This window comes from Drosophila mauritiana, chromosome 3L (assembly GCF_004382145.1).
Source record: "Drosophila mauritiana strain mau12 chromosome 3L, ASM438214v1, whole genome shotgun sequence".
Classification (NCBI taxonomy): domain Eukaryota; kingdom Metazoa; phylum Arthropoda; class Insecta; order Diptera; family Drosophilidae; genus Drosophila; species Drosophila mauritiana.
Window position 1 is genome coordinate 7,422,919 of NC_046669.1, and position 18,386 is coordinate 7,441,304.

At 43.0% G+C, this 18,386-nt stretch overlaps 5 protein-coding genes across 7 annotated transcripts in view; 2 read left to right on the forward strand and 3 right to left on the reverse strand.

The window, feature by feature from the left end:
- LOC117139307 (guanine nucleotide exchange factor DBS) overlaps positions 1 to 2,872 on the forward strand; it is a 46,740-nt gene extending 43,868 nt beyond the window's left edge. For all 3 annotated transcript variants that reach the window (XM_033301550.1, XM_033301549.1, XM_033301551.1), the window contains 5 exons: positions 20 to 752; positions 979 to 1,192; positions 1,264 to 1,380; positions 1,462 to 1,872; positions 2,140 to 2,872. In XM_033301550.1, coding sequence (XP_033157441.1) covers positions 20 to 752; positions 979 to 1,192; positions 1,264 to 1,380; positions 1,462 to 1,872; positions 2,140 to 2,336 — 1,672 coding nt within the window. In that variant the 3' untranslated portion in view covers positions 2,337 to 2,872. The remainder of the gene's footprint in view (positions 1 to 19; positions 753 to 978; positions 1,193 to 1,263; positions 1,381 to 1,461; positions 1,873 to 2,139) is intronic.
- Positions 2,873 to 3,112: 240 nt separating this feature from the next.
- LOC117139308 (ubiquitin-related modifier 1 homolog) lies at positions 3,113 to 3,763 on the reverse strand. Its single transcript, XM_033301552.1, has 5 exons — positions 3,691 to 3,763; positions 3,557 to 3,624; positions 3,421 to 3,502; positions 3,312 to 3,360; positions 3,113 to 3,255 (listed from the first exon to the last, which is right to left on the reverse strand). Exons 1-5 carry the CDS (start codon positions 3,729 to 3,731, stop codon positions 3,187 to 3,189), a joined length of 309 nt encoding a protein of 102 aa, XP_033157443.1. The 5' UTR covers positions 3,732 to 3,763; the 3' UTR covers positions 3,113 to 3,186.
- Positions 3,764 to 3,948: 185 nt separating this feature from the next.
- LOC117141489 (transmembrane protein 70 homolog, mitochondrial) lies at positions 3,949 to 4,822 on the reverse strand. Its single transcript, XM_033304968.1, has 2 exons — positions 4,246 to 4,822; positions 3,949 to 4,187 (listed from the first exon to the last, which is right to left on the reverse strand). The coding sequence occupies exons 1-2, from the start codon at positions 4,741 to 4,743 to the stop codon at positions 3,975 to 3,977; spliced, it is 711 nt and encodes a 236-aa protein (XP_033160859.1). The 5' UTR covers positions 4,744 to 4,822; the 3' UTR covers positions 3,949 to 3,974.
- Positions 4,823 to 14,293: 9,471 nt separating this feature from the next.
- Positions 14,294 to 15,006, forward strand: LOC117140960 (peptidoglycan-recognition protein SD). The gene has a single exon (XM_033304180.1). It carries the CDS (start codon positions 14,328 to 14,330, stop codon positions 14,886 to 14,888), a length of 561 nt encoding a protein of 186 aa, XP_033160071.1. The 5' UTR covers positions 14,294 to 14,327; the 3' UTR covers positions 14,889 to 15,006.
- A 1-nt stretch (position 15,007) lies between these two features.
- On the reverse strand, positions 15,008 to 17,858 carry LOC117140954. Its single transcript, XM_033304173.1, has 3 exons — positions 17,356 to 17,858; positions 16,567 to 17,202; positions 15,008 to 16,507 (listed from the first exon to the last, which is right to left on the reverse strand). The coding sequence occupies exons 2-3, from the start codon at positions 17,192 to 17,194 to the stop codon at positions 15,417 to 15,419; spliced, it is 1,719 nt and encodes a 572-aa protein (XP_033160064.1). The 5' UTR covers positions 17,195 to 17,202; positions 17,356 to 17,858; the 3' UTR covers positions 15,008 to 15,416.
- Positions 17,859 to 18,386: the final 528 nt, after the last annotated feature.

Sequence of the window (18,386 nt, forward strand, 5' to 3'; positions counted from 1 at the left end):
TAATATTAAACCCTCATAGAACGCTTCTATTGATCATGCGTGAGATGATTGGTACCGAACGCGACTATGTCCGCTCCCTGTACTACGTGATCGAGAACTATATAGATGAACTGCTTCGCGAGGATATCCCTCAGCCACTGAGGGGCCAGAGAAATGTGATCTTCGGTAATATCGAGAAGATCTTCGAATTCCATAACTCTCACTTCCTGGGCGAACTGGAACGCTACGAGAGGAATCCCTTAAAAGTGGGAGCTGCCTTTCTAGAGATGGAGTCCAAATTCTACCTATATGCGCTTTACAACAAGAATAAGCCCAAAAGCGATACTTTGCTAAGCGAATATGGTAGCTCCTTCTTCAAGCCCAAGCAAATGCAGCTTCAGGATAAGCTAGATCTAGCCTCTTACCTCCTGAAACCCGTGCAGAGAATGGGAAAATATGCATTGCTCCTGCAGCAGTTGGTCAAAGCCTGTAAAGGAGTCGAAGGAGCAGCTCTACAGGAAATCGCAGCGGATGTAGAAGAGCTGCAGCGAGCAGAAGAAATGGTCAAGTTTCAGCTGCGTCATGGAAATGATCTGCTGGCCATGGACTCCTTGCGCGATTGCGATGTGAATGTCAAGGAGCAGGGACGACTACTGCGCCAAAATGAGTTCCTCGTTTGGCAAGGACGCGGTGGCAAGAAAACTCTGCGACAGGTGTTTCTCTTCGAGGAACTGGTGCTCTTCAGCAAAGCTCGCCGCTTTCCCGATCATAAGGTAAGCATTTAAAAAAATATATACCAGAAGTAGATTCCGGCTTAAAGCATTTATGATAAGCCAATAAAAAGTCTTAGTAAGCCAGAAAGCAGGCAACAAATAAAAACACCTTTTATGTTTAACTCTCACGCATTAAAAGGCAACATATGAAAGGCTTAAGGTACCTCATAAAATATTTTTTTAAGTATTAGAACTGCTTAAAAATGTTTTTATATTTTCTTAACAGAATCTGGATATCTACATCTACAAGAACAGCATTAAAACTTCAGATATCGGCCTCACAGCGCACACAGGTGATTCGGCTACCAAGTTCGAGATTTGGTTCCGAAAACGAAAGCCCGATGATACGTGGATGCTGCAGTGCATGTCGGAAGACATTAAGAACGCCTGGACCGAGGAGATCTCCAAACTGCTCTGGAAGCAGGCGAAACGAAACCGAGGTGCGTGTGACTTACCATATCTTTCAGATATCTTATTACTCTATTTGCAACTAATACCTATCACTTTGCAGAAGTTCGCCTGGCGGAGATGTCCTCAATGGGCATTGGCAGCAAGCCATGTCTAGATATTCGACCCAGCAACAACCAGATCAGCGATCGCTCGATTCCCTTGGCACAGCTAAATAAGAGTAAGTCTCTCTTAGGTGAAACCATTTATAACTTATGGTCATAATTTCATTAAAATCTCTTCCTCGATTAACTTTGCATAGCTCCCAAACTGCGACACTCTGAGCCTGGAAAGGGCAGCATGCGGCGTCCCAATTCACTGATATCGGAGAGCTCCTTGTCCAGCGGCACCAGCACCACCAGTGGCTCCTCCATCAGCGGTGGCTCCTCTTCGGGTCACAATGATGGCGGTGGCAGGCACAGCCTGCACTTTGGCAAGCTACCTGGAGCACACAGCGCTAGTTCCACAAACTGCAGTGCCACTTTGGAGCTGATCAACGAAACTCAGGCCCTGAAGTTGGCCAAATCCCCGAGCGGAGGTGGAATCAAGGGTGCGGATACGGCCGCCGACGGAGGCAACACTTCCGGAAACGGAAATGGAAACGGAAACGCACTCAGGAGCAGCAAACGAAACCACAAACGATCGACGACCATTGTCAGCCAACTGTCCATGGGTATAGAGCTTGAACTGTGCTACTTCTTCTAGGCCCCCAGATGCATCCCGTAGCTAATAGTTGATCCCTGTACATAATCTCGAAGAACATCCCAGTATTACTGTATATAATCCCCCACCAACACCAACACCAAAACCTAACCCGTAATCCGTGCCTGTCTGTGTGCTGCATGTTTATTGATCCATGTTATATGTTGTTGCCGCTTTGGCGCCACCTGTTCGTATCCGAAATATAATATCCAATATGTGTAAATATCCCCCCATTCAGAAAGCGGCATTGTCTCGGACATGTGCGTTACCCCGGATCAGGAACAATCGGCGGCGGAGAGCAGCCGAAGCAGTTGGTCCACATCAACGACTGGAGCATCCGGAGCTTCAACGACGAGTGCATCCACGGTGATCCTGCGGCGATATCGATCCTACGCCCATGCAGCGGAGTCCGCAAGTCCGGAAAGCGGCAAATAGAGGAGCTCCTGGAGCATCGCATCTAGATATAGGATAAATCCCCATTAATAGCTTTAGCAGAACGGTTTCATCGGATCCCATGTAGTATCATCATATTACGTTCGATCGCTAATTTTATTTCATTATTTTTGTTATTTATTATTTATTACATTTTTAGTTTTCGTTAATTTGTCATAGTCGCTGCTTTTCGTTTGGCCTTGTTTTTCGGAAAAATCAGTCGAAATTATTGAATTCAGCGTGTCAATGTCGAAGCAAGTTTCATACATATCTAGTTCTTAGTCCACAAATCGAACGATCCGCACCACACAGAAATCGATGGGAGCCATGAGCAGCACCCGAAAAAGGGGCGTGGCCGATGCCCAACATATCTGAATCGAACTTCATTACGTACAGTTAGTTGATATGTAACCTAAGTGCCTATAGTTAAAGTAATCGTAAACGAACATAAAAAAATATATCTATACTTCATAATAACTCGATAAATAATTTTAAGCGAAAATTTAAATTCAATAAATGTTGCTTCAATGTAAAACGAACGTGTTGTCCTCACTTTATTTCGAATTACCCGCCAAACCACAGCTAAGGTGTTATATTTTTAGCTACCTTACAATTCCCAAGTGCTTTTTCAGCGCTGTGCTTTTATAAATAGTGAAAACCTGCTAGCTTACAATCTCTAGATGATATGATGAAAACTTTACTACCCGAACCATCGTGTGGGCCTTTGCCTCTGGTAAAGGGACGTAATTCTGATTCAGTCAAATACTGTTTTTGTTTGTTTTTTGATTTCAATTTAATGGGTTGCTGTATAAAAATAAACTTTGCTCTTATAATTTAGATTCCATAACGTTTTTTAACCACCGTGTAATGTTGATATAAACAACACATTGTCGTTGGGCTGCAGCTCGTAGTCCAGTTCTCCCTAGAAAATGAGTTATTTATAGTTTATAGAGTTCCATATTCTGTACCATTACTTACTAGTAATTCCCAGTCTGTGTCATTTATGAGAACCAAAATTCCAGGTCGCCTGAAAACACAAATTAGAAAGTATAAACTATGCATCCCTTATAGTTTAAGCCAAACTTACACAGTATCTTCTTGAAGAAAGAGTTCCGGACGCTCCGTTAAAATATTCGCATGCATCCACTTAAGCAGATTAGCAATAGTCCCTTTAAAATATATATAATTCACAACCGATTTCATTGAACACTTTTAGAACATACATTTTTGATTACCGTCCAAGGTCAATTCACGGCGTTTTATGTTACCAAATAGTAACTCCGCCCCTGCACTACGAAATTAAATTGCAAATTGTCTCATTTTTTGGAAATAACAATTCGAACAAGGCTTTATTTACCTGAATTCCAATATGATTTTTAATTCCGGCGTGCCCATCATATGTTCGATGTAAATAAATGTGTGACCGCGTGTTAGCTTTTCAAAAAAACTCAACCGTCCAAAAATAGTACCAAATATAGAATCTTAATTTCTAAACAGTCTGGCAACCACATGCTCTTAACTTCCAAATATTATTGCATTTTTAAAGAAATTATATTTTATATTTAGAATTTTAGAATTATTCCCATTAAACCTATCCTATCCTAAAAAAAACACGTTATCATAAAGATCGTTTTTATTCTTTTATTGCTGTTCCTCGCTCTTTTTCGACTTTTCCATATTCGGAGTCAAATCCAGCTTGAAATCGATCGGCTTGTCGTAACCCATTATCTTAACATAGTGCTCGGGATCGTCGAAAAGCGCTGGGTCCACAAACAGAGGTCGTTTGTTGACCAGAAAAGAGGTGAACATGCCGGGAACCTCCGGAACGACCACATCATTTGGTCGGAAAGTAGTCTAGAAGGTAAATAGTATGTACATTGAAGAGATACACCTTTAAAGTTGCTCTACCCACCTTGATCTTTTGCAGAAGCAGGGATATTGTGGTTGCCGTGTACTCCTCCGTTCGTGGATTATAGTGCAGCTCCGTCACGTATTTCTTGGTGATGAAGTGCAGCAGCAGAGGGGTCACAAAAGTGAAGAATCCACCGACGGTGCATAGGAATACGGCCATGCCAGTTCCTCCGATTTTCATTCCCTGCTCCAGAAGAATGGGCTGGGCGGCCAAGCCGGCTAAGCTGGTGCTCAGCGAAAAGAACTTGACCATTTTCATGCGTGGCGCCAGAGTTCCATAGTAGATCCGCTGCAGTGCATCCTCGGATTCAGTTTTCGTCGATCTCACCGAAAGCCACCTGTTTTGCTGGAAGTTCTGTGGTTCTGACTGCTGTGGTTTTGTCCATGAGGCACTAGTTATGCATCTGCAGTTGTGCGGTAGAGAAATCTGACGACTGGCATTTCCCAGGACAACAGCAAACTGTTTCCCTCTTGGCAGCACCGCTCGCAGGCCTAACATGGTGTAATTCACTTATTTTAATAGAAATAAACAGCTGTTTTTGCCGAACGTTAAATAACACGAGTTGCAGTGTGACACACACTTGGGCGCTAAAAAAATCCCGAGACGATTCGCCTATTCAAAACATACCAGCTCACCTTTTAAATACCGAAACAGGAAACGGCAACATTGCACTGATAACGGAAATTTAAATCGGAAATAAATATTTGAACTTATTGCTAAATTCTAAGCTATAATTAAATTACATTGAACTGGCCAATATAATGATTTTATCACAATAAACAGTAATCTCCTTATAACTAAATATAACTATATAAATTTCTACTTACCAATTAAGAACTGATGGATTATAGAACACTTAATTTTTTCTCTTTCAAATGTACACATCGATTAAAATGCACTTATAATGACGGATATAACACTTAAAACTGTAGGAAAGGTGTTTGCAAATAGTATTCAAAGTGTTGACCCACTTTAGGTATTTCCTGCCAAAAAATTCGTTTTCATTTCCCAATGATTTTCCAACCAATTCGAACAATAGAGCTAATAATTCGGCAAATATTGAGTACGTACTGCAGTTTGTAATTGATTAACAAGAAAAGTGAGTGGGGCAGCTTCCCGTTTGCGGTAATATGCCAAAACCAAAAACACACAAGGAAGAGTGGCATGTGGATACGAATTAATATGCTCGAATTAATGGCAGTGATGTGGGGGCGTGGCAGATATGGCTCTAGTTACCACTAGTACATGCAATTTGTCGCTGTTGGCGGTGACCACATTTTTAATTTATGTTGCTTTAATTGTTTAAATGGAATCGCCCACACACAGCCGTGCGCACCGAGGTTATGGTTACGCAGAGGTCTCTGCCATTTTTGTGTTTTATTTTTTTTTTTGTTTTACCCCATCAATTGTTGGGACTAGTGTGCCAAGTGCACGCCCGGCTGAGTTGCACTTTCAGTGCCATGTCCAGTTGACCAGCTCATCCCAACCCATCCCAATCCGTGCCATTCCAGCCCCACCTCTAACCCATCTCCCAGGATAGTACCCCTTTGGATTCCGGCAGTTGAGTGACAGGCGGGCGGAGATCTTGAAATTGCTTTAATGCAGCGGCCTCCGGTTTCATTGGGCTGCATTCAGGCGTCACTAATCAACAATTTTCAAAGTGACCAAAAATCACATTTGATTTTGAATTGCCCCAGTCATGTGGCTCCATATCTGCCTCTCTATCCATCATCCGTGCGTCTGTCTCTTTCTCGCTGGCAATCCTTTTGTTATCCGTGCCTTTTGTTGTCATTTCATTATTGTTATTTCATGCATCATATTCATTCCACGACTATGATTACACAGAAAAAAATCTTTAAGCAAAATGTATATTATCATCCTACAGGATGTTAAATGGTTTTTAGTATGAAGGTGTTTAAAGTTATACTGTGATAAGCAATTCATTGCAATCTCCATATATTGCAGCATATTTTTTTATTTTTTAGAGATCTTATCATTTCCTGTTACTCAAACTTCTTGAAGTGTATCTGCTGCTTTGCAATTGTTTGGTCAAAATTTCACATGCAGCGGGCAAAATAATTCATGGCAAAAAAAGAAGCGCTGATATATGAACGAAGGAGTGGCAGGGCAGGAAAAATAGCAGGAACACCATATTGCTCATTCAAATTCGCTGTGATATCAATTTATTTTTATGCTTTGGTGGCGACCTTTTTATGCCACTATCCCCCGGGAGGCCCACCCACTCCATCCAGCTATCTGGTCCATAAATATGCCACCATACCATTGAGAACCAGCTGCCTGATTGATGTGATTTTCAATTGCAGTTGGCAATTTGTTTAATTTGCTCATTTACCTTTTTGGTCTCTGCGCGTGCTTTAATGGTCTTATTAATTTATGAAATTAAATAACATTATTAATAATTATCGTGAATCGCCCGCAATTCACTCGACAATCCACTCAAACACCTACGCTTTTTGATTTTTTATTTGAGTCTCACTCGTTTCTGCAAAGTTTTAAGCTCACATCCGCAAAGTTCGAAGCTCATTTGGGGGTAATGTATGACTCGAACCCGGACTTGTTTGAGTAGATCCTGTCTTAAGTTTGAGTTGCGAGTTGGAGGGGCCTTCTAAAGGACATCAAACAAGGTTTGGTTGTGGATCCCATTTGAGTTTGATGCAACTTTGCATTCGCATTGAGTTCCACTGCGTCCTTTCAGTCGAAAGCGAACCGAGTGATTTGTAAGCTACCCCTTCATAAGTTGGAAATAGTCTTATACTTGTTTGAGTGCATTTTCTTAACCCAATATAAGTTTCAAATATTATATGTTCATGGCTAAATGTGTGTACCATATAAATTAGAATTAAAAAGTTGTTAGCTAGTTTGATAAACCTCTTAAAAATATATAATAGGTAACTTAGAATTGGAGTTAATATATAAACTCTTGTTTTATGTGTCATATAGATGTCCTGCCCCAGAAGTACTCCCAATATACTACCATCAATCTGTTTTAAGTAACTCTATATAGGTGTAATGTGTCTGAAAAACAAGGCTTAAAGCTCACAGCGTGAGACAAAAAGGTGGACTCACTTTTGCAGGTAAAATGCAATTAGGACACGCTTTACAATTAACATGCTAACGAGCCAAGGAGAAAAAGCCGGAAAAACACTGGAAAAAAGCCAGGAGATGTAGGGTCACAGAAATGAGGTGTTCGGGTGGGTGGATGCGAGGGTGTGAGAATCTGAGGGTGTGTGCCCTGTAATTGTAGAATTTGTAGTATCAGTGGTTTGGCTAGATGTGCAATAAATCATTTCAAATTCACTTTAACACGCGCATGCAGCGAACTCGAGTTTTTCCAGGGCGGGGGTTTCTAAAGGGAAATGCACACCGTTTCCATGGTAAAATGGGCGGCGGCGGCGGGGTCAGGGGCCATGTGGGCGTGGCTAAATGTTAAACTAAATGTTGGAATAATTACAAGCTTAAACTATGCGCATATTCAGTGCGAAAAGTTGGGGGAATTCATACATATCAGCGGACAAAAGAGTGGGAAAAATACTATGGCTCGCACAGGTGTTCCCCTGCGTGAAACCGGAAAACTGGGAAACCCTCCGAATCCCTCCGAATTTTCCAAGCCACCTAATGTCAAGTACTAACCACCCATCCATTCCATTGGTACCCGTAATTCATGTTCACGCTCACCCGGAGCCATTATTATGTTTCGTTCCGTTGTTCTCCACAAATTGGTAGTTCATTTTGAGCACATTTTGTGCCTGGCTGGTTATTAAATTGGTTTATAATTTATACGCTCGTGAACTCATAATTTTTCGCATTTAATAAAGACAAATGTGAGGCAAGTGGGTCACTTTAACAAGTTGCCCCCCGGCACAAGCTGCGATCTCAGCTGCGAGTTATGAGTGGTGCTGCAGCACAACTTCTAGTAGCAGCTGAAGTGCATCTGATCAAGAGTATGCCCATCCCAAGGACCTTCCTATTCTTCATCCTTGCTTCTCTCCCTGGCAATGACAAAGGCAAAGTTGCGCCAGCTGCGATGAAATAATTACTAACAAAGCCTTAAATATTAAATTACACACTTATTTATTTTGGCCAGCTCGAATCGGTTCAGTTCGGTTGAGCTGCGTCGAAGGACATCGACGCATCCACATCGCCGTGTCCTGTTCGCACGTACAATGTCCTTGTCCGTGTCCGTGGCACTGCAACTGTGTGCGAGAGCACGCAATGTCTTCGCCGGCTATTCAAATAGACGTACCCCTCTTGCGCCGCCACCGAAACAGCCACTCAGCAACTCCGGACGGAGGACGAAGGACGAAGGACTACCGACCACCGACCACGGACAACCGACTCCTGACTGCGCCACTCTGGTGTTTACTTTGTGGTTATTTTGAGGCTACAAGTTGCAACTTTTACATTTACGAGAACGAGAGCAAACAGCAATAGCAACAGCAGCCATTGCCAGACGGCAGCCGTCTGGATAGTCCCTATTCCTTTCTATCTGTTTCAGGACACTCGCAGAAAAAGCATTCAAACTGCTAATTATATTACAAGTCGGTATATCAATGTAGCTTCCATTGAGAGCTTAGAGCATTTTAAAAAATGGAAAAACCATCAAATCCCGCATCCATACACTAAAATTAACTTAATCCTGTTGTTCCTTTGGAATATTTTTTCCACTGTCCTTCGTAGTCCTTCGATCTTTGAGAGCCTGCCCACTCAAATGCTTCTCTTAATCTAATGAAAATTAAATGGCCGACAAGCAGCATCGATTGGTTAGCGAAGCATTCGCCTTAAAGTGTCCTTTAATTAGCCCAGTTCCGCCTGGCTGAAAAACCACCCACTGGCTGGTCAAACAGAAAGTGCAACTTAAATTTCAATAAAGCCCAGTTGCGAAAGGAGCAAACTTGATGCAGAGTCGAACCGAAAGCTGAAAACTGCCATGTCCGAGTGAACGGGCATGTCTGTGCTTCCGGTTCAGCACGCAGCGGGCTTCAAGCTGTCTGCCAGCGTTTAAATCAAAATTAAACCCCGAAAATAAGCTGCTGTGCGAAGTGCAGTGGAGTGGAGTGAGGTGAGGTGATGTTGGGTGGAGTGGGTGGATGGCAAGCAGCTGGCCAGTGGCACTGCAGTGCAGCAATCAAGGCTCTAAAGTCATTCGACCTCCCCAGTTGCCATCGCCACACTATATATATGGGTATTTTCAAGGATCATGCCATATTCGCTCAAGTAGTTCTTAAAGAAATTACCTCAAATGCTGTTTCATACGCTTATTATCGAGAGGCTCTTCCAGCTGTACTTGCAACAGTTTCCATTTTATTCACTTGACTTGTATCGCAGAAAGGTACATTTTGATTGTTTTGTAGTTAAGAGTTGGAGAAATCTGAGCGATAAATAAGTTCTTAATGACCACTTTTTGTTGAGCTTGCAACATGCTTTCATGATTTGTTGTACGTTCAAATTATCTGAGTAATGAATTGGTTGCCCCCTTCGGTAAAACTAGATATATGTTCATATAGCACTCTACAACGTAAAATTTAATTAAAAATGGATCGAAAAATACGTTAAAGAATTCATTCAAATAGAGAAGCAAACTAACTTCGTAGATTGTAAAGAAATTTTTTGCTAGCCGATAAATAATATTTTTGATGATGCCTTATGACCCCCGTGGCTACTACTCCATTGTGCTGGCCCACATAGCGTATACGTAACGTTTTTCGGGCGATGCAACAAAAGGGGCACGAAAGTGTGTGTGTGTGTGCATCCGAGGCGATTTAATAAAAATAGATGAGTAAACTGGCATTAGAAGGTACATTCGTCCTTCGCCCTGCTGCGCCTGTCCCTTTCACACACACACCCCATTTGGCTTTGACTTTGGTCGCCGCCTCACTTCGAGCGTTACAAATTCAACTTTAAGCGTTTTGACGCTAAGTAGTTGATGGCAGCACTACTATTACACATGCTAACCCCTTTCGCCCATCGAAAAATGGCAGCAGAGCTCGTCGTCTGCTGATGGCGATGCCAGGGTTGCCAACCACGATTGAGTGCACTCCCACAATATTTCGCCAGCATATATCAAAAGTTATGGTTAAAGAGTTGCCCCCATATCGCATCGTGTGGCTCCCAGCCTCCAGTAGGAGCGCACTTCCTTCCTGCACTTTGATGGGCTGGCTGCCCGGGGGGACTGTTGGATCGACTGCGTCTGAGGATCCGTCCGGCTGGGTGCTGCTGCACACTGGATCCTGGCCAAACACACGCATCCTTGAAGCCAAAAATTGAAGTGTTTGTGCGGAGCACAAGTGCCCAAAATGTGCATGAAAACAGCTTACAGCAGCATGAAAATTTTCTGACAAGATGTCAGCATGGCGAAGGAAGATGGAGTCGGTTCGGTATGGTTTTTGGTCGCCAAAAACTGGCAAGGACCAAAAGGACGATGAGGCTGCAGTTACGCACATCGCTTGGCTTTAATAAAACATCATATTGTTGCGCATAACTTGCCTTGCATATTGCAAATACTGCGGCGAGCAAAAGTGCAACATCGGAAAGAGCAGATGTAACCACAAAAGACTGCAGCTTATAATATAATAAATGGGGAAAAGTCAAAAGCGAAACAAACTTTCAAATATCATAGTCCGAACTATTAAAGCCTATTTATGTAGCAATTAAAATCGGCAATCAAGTGGTTCACCACCAAATGGCGATGCATAAATTGCAAATGCATAGTGCAATTTTCCAATCTTAATAAAACCGTAAATTTATAGAATGAGATTAGGCCCCAATGCGCTTTGGATAACACAAATTAAAGCATGTTTTAGTTAAATTTGATATTTAGATTCAATTGAAAAATATGCTCTTAGAATTACTGAGCATTAAATTTATTTATGAATAATCACTGATTTGTGTGACTAGATTAGATTGCCTTAAAATATTATGATTATCATTTATTTATGATTTAAAGCATTTGATTTCCTACACTTAAGTAAATTGCATAATAAAGCTATTAAAGTTAAAACTACTATTTTTACTATTATTTTACTACTATGGTATTACTACTATATTAGGAAATGCAAAATGAACTTAAGTGCCCAAAATGATTGTGTTCTACCGACTGTCTCTATTTGTACAACATATTTAGCTTAATGTCTAAATTTCAATCATTGTTTAAGCGAAAGTTCAAAGAAACTTTAAGGTTAAGGTCCTGAATTCAGGATGTGCATATTCATAGCCGGGAACTTTATTCATTAGCGAATAAGACGGCAGCGCCTGCGAAAATATCCAGGACACAAGTTGCGCGACTCGTAAACGAAATAAGTTTTCGGTTTCTGCTCGCGTTCTTGTTATGGAATTTAAGCAAGTTGTCATAAAAATGTCGCCTCCTAGTCCCCAAACTGGCACGCCCCCCAATTTCGAAATTCGAAAGGGGGCGGTGTGCGGGGAGCGGGGGGCGGAAGGCAGAAGGAGGTGTCAATCCGCAGTGCAAAGTTACTCGAAATCCAAATCCGCACTGTGGTTGCAGTTGCAGGCAACTTTTGCTCTTTCCTGTTTCGTGGAAAAGCCTTTGGGGTGCGGGCGGTCGATTGGGGGAAATGGGGGGGCGTGGCAGGCAGCAGATGTTGCAGAATTGCGTGCAAATTGTTGCTGTTGTTAGCCACAACTTTCCGGGCTTGCACGATTGACACCTTTTGGGAATTTGCGACAGCTTTAACGGAGCCTGCAGTTTAATTTGTTTGCTGTCCAGAAATGGAAGGCCTACTCTTCATCTTGCAACATCATAATCACCAACACCATCACCAACGTCAACATCATGGGTTCTCCAAGTTTGCCCTGCAATTTAATAGATGGCTTCGTGTGCCAACGGCAGTGGGTAAAGTGGAAAATGCAAAAGGAAAATGCAAAAGGCGGGAAAGCGAACGAAAACTAAACGTGCCCAATGCGCGATTCCAGTGAATTCGCATAAAAACTTTCGCCCTAAACTTGTGCAAGTTCTTTTAATTTTAATTAAACGGATGAGCAGCAATTAGCGAAATAAATCTGACAATTTTGCAAATGAGCCAACTTGGCGCCCCAGAAATTGCATCCAAATGCGGGGACAGATTAAATTGAGTCTCAATTGGAAGCGGCGAAAAAATATGTTTTTCTCTGCAGGACATTGGAAAACTGCATCGAAATAAAAAACAATTGAAATAACCTTACAATACAGATTTTGCGAGAGGGTGCTCTGCACTCAGAACTCACTTAAATTCAAGTTAACGGCGAGTTTTTCCCGCCACCAGCTGGTTTTTCCAGCCGCGCATAGTTTTGGCTTCGGTTTTTGGTTTTAGCCCGGCTTTTTCGGGTTTTCTGGTTGTTGCGGCTTAGCTCGACCTCCCCCCTTCCCCTCCCCTACAACTGACTACCCTTTTCCATCGCATTTTATATTCATTTTGGCTTTTAATTGAGGGCGCTTACTTGCATTTTCGTTGTCACTTTGCGACTTCACTTCCTCATCACGCCCTTTTTGGGCGCTTAATGGCCTGCACTCCGCTTTGTTTTTTGCAGTTTTTGCATTTAATTGCAAAAGTTTTTTAATTAAATCACTGCCTAGAACATCTGTGTCAAGTTGAGGTTTCTGTGGGCTCGTATTAACTGGCATAAAATAGGGATATATCGAGGGGCCTCAATACATTTAAGGGAAATATCCGCAGAAAGTACCGTTAGATAGATGTTCAGATTGTAATTGCAATTTAAAATTGTATAATTCAGTATGTACTTCCCAAATTATGCGTTCATTTGTTTCAAGCCAATTATTTTTATTAGGTAAAAATTAAGAACTTACTTACCTTACCTTCTGTGTATGTACATATCTACATACATATATAATCATATTTATCTTTCAAGAATACAGGCTTCAAGTAATGCATTTCACTATTGTATGCACATGTATTTATACATACATACATTTGTATCAAACACACACACAACACATAAAGAAAAAACAAAAAAATAACCGAAACCATAGCTTTGCTTTATTCATTCATTCGCTACTACGTAGTATTTCACAATTGTTTTAAGCTGACCGAATTATGTAAAAAATCATTCTACTTTGGCGTTGTGTAGAATCTAACAATAAAGATAACTGATTACAGTTAGTTTAATAAGTAAAGGAGGTAATAGTATACACACAAAACGTACTTCCACGCACGCTAAACAAACAGAACTGGTGCAAAAGAAGAGACCGAAATATATTCGATTAAGGAAAGCAATCCGAAAATAACGGCACTTGCGCGAAAGCACGCTCTTTCTTTGGTTATGGCACACAATTCGGCGAGTAATTCGATCGCATCAAACACTTACGTTTGTTTACGGAGAGGCAAGTGATTACAGTTATTTCTTGTTCGAAAGCAGGCTTACAAGCTAGAAATAGCGGCACTTGCGCGAATGCTTACTCTTTTGGCTTCTTTTCTATTGTCCATATTACACGCAATTCGACGCGTAATTCGATCGCATCAAATTAATACGGTTAATGAAACGCGTAAAAATAGCGCGTTTAAATTATAGTTTGTGTCAGATGTGTCAGATAACTAATTAAATTTGAGTGTTCCGGTAAAATATACGAAGATATTACATTCCGTCAATGAAAAATATCAAAGTAAAATTAACGTGCTGTAAAAATGCTACATCTGCTGATTCGCGAGTGTTAGTGTAAAATACTTAAGAACCATGAAATAAACCAAAGCAGCAAGTTTTTATTAATTAATTCACAAAGAACATGGTAAGTGATTTAAGTTCTATGTACATTTTAAACTTTTTATAACAAATAATTCTTAAAAATCCCCTTATTCGGGGAATTTGGTAGGCAATTCTACCCATATAGAAAATTTCTGAAAGAATGATATATTGCTATGTTAGTTATTCTCATAATGGTTACTCTCTGTCAATTTCTATCACTGGCAAGAAAAATCCCCCTCATATATGTATTCTACATTCATATTTGGGGTCGGATGACTATCTCCTTGGGGGCACTCCCCTTATCAGCGGCAATAGATGCCGCAGCCCATAAGATTCCAGCCCAGTCAGTTGACAGACACGCAAGTGGAATGACTTGGATCGGTTTGCTCATCGTTGGCCTCACAGCAATCGCTGTCCAGGGGGAAGTACCGATCGTGACGAGGGCCGAGTGGAATGCCAAACCGCCGAACGGAACCATAGACAGCATGGAAACTCCCTTGCCTCGGGCTGTGATCGCCCATACAGCTGGAGGAGCTTGTGCGGATGATGTCACATGCTCCCAGCACATGCGAAATCTGCAGAACTTCCAGATGTCCAAGCAAAAGTTCTCGGACATAGGCTACCACTATCTGATCGGCGGTAATGGCAAGGTATACGAAGGCAGAAGTCCCAGCCAGAGAGGAGCCTTTGCCGGTCCCAATAACGATGGTTCCCTGGGCATCGCGTTTATTGGTAACTTCGAGAAACGGGCGCCCAACAAAGAGGCCTTGGATGCCGCCAAGGAGCTGCTGGAGCAGGCTGTCAAACAGGCTCAGCTGGTGGAGGGCTATAAGCTACTGGGCCATCGCCAAGTCAGTGCTACCATGAGTCCTGGAGAAGCACTCTACGCTCTGATACAGCAGTGGCCCAACTGGTCGGAAGATATGTGAAATATAGAGTGCATTGCATAAGGTTTCGACACGTAAAGACCACTCCTTACACATTTATTTGTAAATATAATTATGTATAATTTGTTTTTTTGCTTAAATACGAATACTAAAATTTTAATTTTGTTGATCTGTTTCCGATGTACTTCTTCGACTTCGCACATTTTTGTCAGCTGCCGCTTTTTTCTTTTTTTTGTTTGTTGCCAGACCCGTTTAATAGGCAGGCCGCTCCCCAGGAGCAGTGCACTGGGCCACAATAGAGATTTGAGACATCACATAGCATCATTCACCGAACCGGAACTTCCGCAAGAAACTAAGCTAACTATACAGAACCCTAGATGAAGCACGGAACGCAGATGGAACGAACGTGAACGTAGTCGTAGTCGCAATGGTATGCAGTAGATAATGCGCCAAACGAGAGAGGTAAACAAAAGTCGGCAACGTGGCAACAGATGCTGTTACAGATTACAGATTTAGAAAATATAAAACAAGGAACTATACAAAATTCGTAAAGTACTTAGGTAAATTGCACTAATATAAACTCCCATTTGAGCTGCCGCTCGCACTGTCTGTACTGCCGCTCATGCCGCCGTTTCCGCTCATACTACCATTGCCAATTCCTATGCCCATACCGCTTCCGTTGCCGCTCTGTTGGCCAAAGTCCAGCTGGAGCAGCCAGTCCCTCTTAGCCAGACCTTCGGGCGTCTCGCCACGCTGCGTACACAGCGGCTGGAAGCAGGTGGTCAGTCCAACGCTGGGCGTGAACTCCGCCCGTTCGCGTAACTCCTCCTCGGTGGCGAGCATGATGCAATCGTCGTCAATTTCGTCGCTATCGACACTGTAGGCCAGCTGCTGCTGCTCTGCCCTTTGCTGCACGATGCTGTCGCTGGTGCGCCGAAATGAGTCGTCCGTCTTGCGCAGGAAATTGTACAGCGCCACACAGCCGAGCACCACTTCGCGGATGTGCTTGTCACTGATGCGCAGCGGCTGCGCCAGAATGGGGAACATGTTGCACAGTATCCGCATCGTTTGATCCGCATGGGCATTGACCTGCTCCAGGGCCTCCAGTACGGCCCGATCCTTGGGCAGGTTGCGTGTGGTCACCAGATACGAGGTGGCTGGCAGTACCGAATCGCCAGCGAAGTAATAGCCCTGTCGGTCCATCTCCGCCGACTGTTGTTCCTCCAGAGCGTGCATCTTGTGCCTAATCAGCTCGACGGCAGTGGTCTGGTTATAGATGTCATTGGGCCGGCTGCTCGCCGCCCTTTCCACCTTTGCGTACTGGAAATTGTTGTCGGCATCCACGATGCCCGTGAAGATGACGGTCGCGCGCTTGCGATCGTCGCCAACGGCGGATGCGCTGCTCGCCGCCCCGGAACTCGAACCGGTCCCAGAGCCTTGGAGTTGGATGCTGCGCATGAACAGATTGCCCACACAGTGGGGCAGGTTGTGCTTACGCTCCATCTCCTCGGCGGCGCTGCGCCACTGATCGTCAGTCTTTGGTAGTGTCACGTATTGGTCCTTGAGGTGCTCGTAGAAGCCCAGACAGATATTGGCAATCATTTCGTTTATCACAAATTTCGAGGCACGGAAGCAGTAGTTTCGACAAGAATGTACTTCACCTGTGCAGGGGCAGAAATGAATATATTAGTTGCACGTGATGGTACGTCCGTATACTTACCCGTTGCCAAATACTTGAGCGTTATGGCCAGTCGCTCCTCGGCGCTGAAGGACTTCTTCTTGCGTTGCGGAGCATACTGGCTAATGATGGGCTCCAGCTTTTGCACTAGATACCGAAACTGGCTCTCTGTTATGGCTAGGAAGTAATTCAAGTGATAGCACTCATCCTTGCGCGACTGCAGTTCACTTAGTAAATTCTCCTTGCTGAGAAACTCGGTCTGGTTCTTGCGCAGCCACTCCTTGGTCCACTCGAGTCTTCTCCGCGTGTTGAGTATGCCGGCCAGGTCTAGAGCGCTAATCTTGGAGGTCTGCGGTCTGGATAGCACCGATGTTCTAGCGGCGCCACCAACTCCACCAGATGGCCCGGCTCCTCCCGTTGCCTGGGGTTCGATTATTGCTCCTCCACCTGCCGGGGCGTTGCCTTCGTTGTTATTATCCTGTGTGACCCCAATCGAGGGCTGCGCCACGCCCGCTCCTCCTGCGGAGGCCAACTGATGACCTGCGGTTGCCGTAACTCCGCCAGATCCAGCTCCTGCTCCAGCAGTTGCACCCAAACCTCCAGAACCACTACGATTTCCACCATCGCGTTCGCGCAGCACGCCAATAACCTTTAACTTGATTTTGTCCATGGGGCAGCCTGCAAGAAAAAAGATGGCCAGATATTGTACTATAATCCCAGGTCGACCTAGAATCTATAGCTATGCCAGCTATATAGCCGCACCCCACTTTTCGGCCCCCGATTTTCGCCCACTCGTCGTGTGTTTTGTGCAACAAATCGATTTTTACTCACCCTCCCAACCTCCCGTGTTCCTTGCGATGTGTGTATAACCAGTTTCGGATCTTCGGGTGAAAATACGTTTTTGCTACGGGCTGCGTTGTATAATTAGAAATATCCGACGGATTGCTGTATCTACTGCGTTTCTTTCATCAGCCTCTCATCAGCAATCGGTTCTGGATTTTCACCCACGGATTATATGTACGTCGAATGGTACCCAAGAAAAATCCGATGCCAATACGAAAATGCAGCCATCAGCAAGCAGTAGCAGCAGCAGCAGCAACAACAACAAAAACAGCCGAACGTCGACAAGTTTTTGGGGCCAGGAATTGCATAGGGCTCAGCCAAGGAGTTTTCCGGCCAGTTGACGATTTTCACGGTTCGGTTATCGGTTTTTCCTCGGCCCAGCTCATCTGCGTTGCGGCTATCACTTGACCGAAAACCACATTTTCCCCAATTCTTCCCTTTTTTCACCGTGATGTTGCCCGATTCAGTGTGACCGCGTCGACGACGATAAAAAATGACATACGAACAGGCCGTTAATTGAATACCGTAATATACCACCAATGTCGTTTCCAAAAAATACCACTTTTATACCACATTATTATAAAAACAATTTTTTTAAATTATATATTTAAATACTTAAGGCAGAAAGTATTTAAATTTAAAAATTTAACCTCATAACTTTTCAACTAAAGATGTAATATAACACAGTAACCTAATACCGTGGTTAGTTAAAAAGGCAAAATATGGTGTGCCCATATTGAATACTTCATTTCTATCTATCTATCTATTTTATTTGAAATATTTTTCTGTTAAGTTGTTTAATTTTTTTTAAATTTTTTTTAAACTTGGGGTTTATATCAAATTTATACCTAAGTAACCCAAAGTAAGCCAAATAGTACCGGAATCGTTACTTTTAAAAAGTAAAGATAAAAAATAGATACAAAAAGTATCTTAGCAAAGCTGTATTTCCGGTATACTTACAATGCCAGTTCAGAATTAAAAATTCTCCCATATCTGTTTTTCGGATATTAATTCCCCAT

What these genes read in the sequence shown, in the direction of transcription:
- LOC117140960 (XM_033304180.1), top strand. Translation starts at nt 14,328, where the DNA reads ATGACTTGGATCGGTTTGCTCATCGTTGGCCTCACAGCAATCGCTGTC.
- LOC117139308 (XM_033301552.1), bottom strand. Translation starts at nt 3,731, where the DNA reads ATGATGGGCACGCCGGAATTAAAAATCATATTGGAATTCAG. An exon ending in TTTCTTCAAGAAGATACTGT is followed by an intron (nt 3,361 to 3,420) that starts GTAAGTTTGGCT and finishes TTGTGTTTTCAG; the next exon opens with GCGACCTGGAATTTTGGTTC. An exon ending in ACACAGACTGGGAATTACTA is followed by an intron (nt 3,256 to 3,311) that starts GTAAGTAATGGT and finishes CTCATTTTCTAG; the next exon opens with GGAGAACTGGACTACGAGCT.
- LOC117141489 (XM_033304968.1), bottom strand. Translation starts at nt 4,743, where the DNA reads ATGTTAGGCCTGCGAGCGGTGCTGCCAAGAGGGAAACAGTTTGCTGTT. An exon ending in TGCTTCTGCAAAAGATCAAG is followed by an intron (nt 4,188 to 4,245) that starts GTGGGTAGAGCA and finishes TTTACCTTCTAG; the next exon opens with ACTACTTTCCGACCAAATGA.
- LOC117140954 (XM_033304173.1), bottom strand. Translation starts at nt 17,194, where the DNA reads ATGGACAAAATCAAGTTAAAGGTTATTGGCGTGCTGCGCGAACGCGAT. An exon ending in GCTCAAGTATTTGGCAACGG is followed by an intron (nt 16,508 to 16,566) that starts GTAAGTATACGG and finishes GCCCCTGCACAG; the next exon opens with GTGAAGTACATTCTTGTCGA.